The sequence below is a fragment of the Octodon degus genome, unplaced genomic scaffold (assembly GCF_000260255.1).
Source record: "Octodon degus isolate 3935 unplaced genomic scaffold, OctDeg1.0 scaffold00121, whole genome shotgun sequence".
Classification (NCBI taxonomy): Eukaryota; Metazoa; Chordata; class Mammalia; order Rodentia; family Octodontidae; genus Octodon; species Octodon degus.
The window spans coordinates 8927750-8929152 of NW_004524697.1; the positions used below are offsets into that span (position 1 = coordinate 8927750).

Below are 1403 nucleotides of genomic sequence, written 5' to 3' on the forward strand. Positions count from 1 at the left end.
CATGTGGATGAGTCACGGCTAATGCTTGGCCAATGTGCTCTCTGTGAAAGCCTGAGAGAGTATCTTCTCCCCATGTGACTCAGGAGATTAATCTTGAATATTAAAATTCTACTGTTCAATGATTTTTTATAATCATTTTACTGTTTATTTTTTACAAAGGTAAAACCACAAAGGATTTAAATATAGCTGTCCAGATGATGAAAAGGATTCACTCCTTGATGGATAAATACTCAGAAGTATTGCAAGATGCAGATCGGCAGCTCATAAGCAGATGCCTTCAGTATTTGGGATTTGATAAATTGGCAAGTTCTTTAAATACAGATCAGGTAATACTTGAATAGCATATTAGGTATACATGCATTTCTTAAAAATGCAGAAATATCCTTTAAATTTTTTACTTAAAATATTGTCATTGTTAGTTATCCAAATGCCCACTGTTGAAGTAATATAGATTTAGAAATCTTGTATAAATGCTGTTCTAGGCAAACAGAATAAATTTCAGATAATTGTGTGGTCCTTAGGACTAATCCTATAATTAGTTGTAGCAAAACATCTCAAAACTATAGTGTGATTATTTCATTTTAAAAAACTATCTGGAGACCCAGTCCTAGCCCAGGTCCGGTGAGTGTGTGGAGAGCTTCCTGCTACCCTGTGCCAGCGGGACCAGTCCTAGCCCAGGCGCAGCTAGCGCCAGACACTCTCCCACCCCCTTGGGCCGCCCCCCACCACTCCGCAGTACCTCCCGCACCCCGCCCGCAGAGTAGGAATTAGTGCCGAGTTCCGGAAACCCTCAGACGCAGTCCTATCCCAGACCCAGTGAGTGTGTGGGAGAGCTTCCTCTTCCCCCTACTTCACCTTGCCCTCTCCAGGCACAGCTCAGGCCTGGCATACACGCCTGGGGTGTAATCCTGCAGCTGCAATCCCTGCAGAGAGTGGAGAGGATAGATCCAACCAGCTAGTCCAGGAGCAGAACATCTCGCCATAGGGGCACAACAGGTTCACCCTCAAGGGCAGCAGCAGGAAGGAGCTGAGCACAGCAGCCAGATGCAAGCCAGATGCAGCTGGATAAGTCCAAACTTTGTAGAGCTGCACCTGAACTTCAGTATGTGCGAAGGTTATAACTACAGCAAAGATCTACAACAAAGGTCAGAAGACAGTGTTCCACAAAATGACGAGAAGGAACAAAATGCAACCTCAGAACCCAAGCCCACCCATAACAAGTGCAGAGGTCACTAACACAGAACACATTGGAAATCACACAGCTGAAAGCAGTGAATCAATGGCTTCTGAAATAAAGAAGCAGCTGCAGAAAGATATAGAAGACATCAGATTGGAAATGAAAAAAGAAATCCCTGAATTAATAACATTTGCACTAAAGAATCAAATGCAGAAACATATGGAAG

At 43.5% G+C, this 1403-nt stretch overlaps 1 protein-coding gene across 1 annotated transcript in view; it reads left to right on the forward strand.

Annotated features, from left to right (window-relative positions):
• Ddx60 (DExD/H-box helicase 60) overlaps positions 1 to 1403 on the forward strand; it is a 134808-nt gene that overhangs the window by 60517 nt on the left and 72888 nt on the right. Inside the window, exon 15 of the mRNA XM_012516703.2 lies at positions 160 to 326. Coding sequence (XP_012372157.2) covers positions 160 to 326 — 167 coding nt within the window. The remainder of the gene's footprint in view (positions 1 to 159; positions 327 to 1403) is intronic.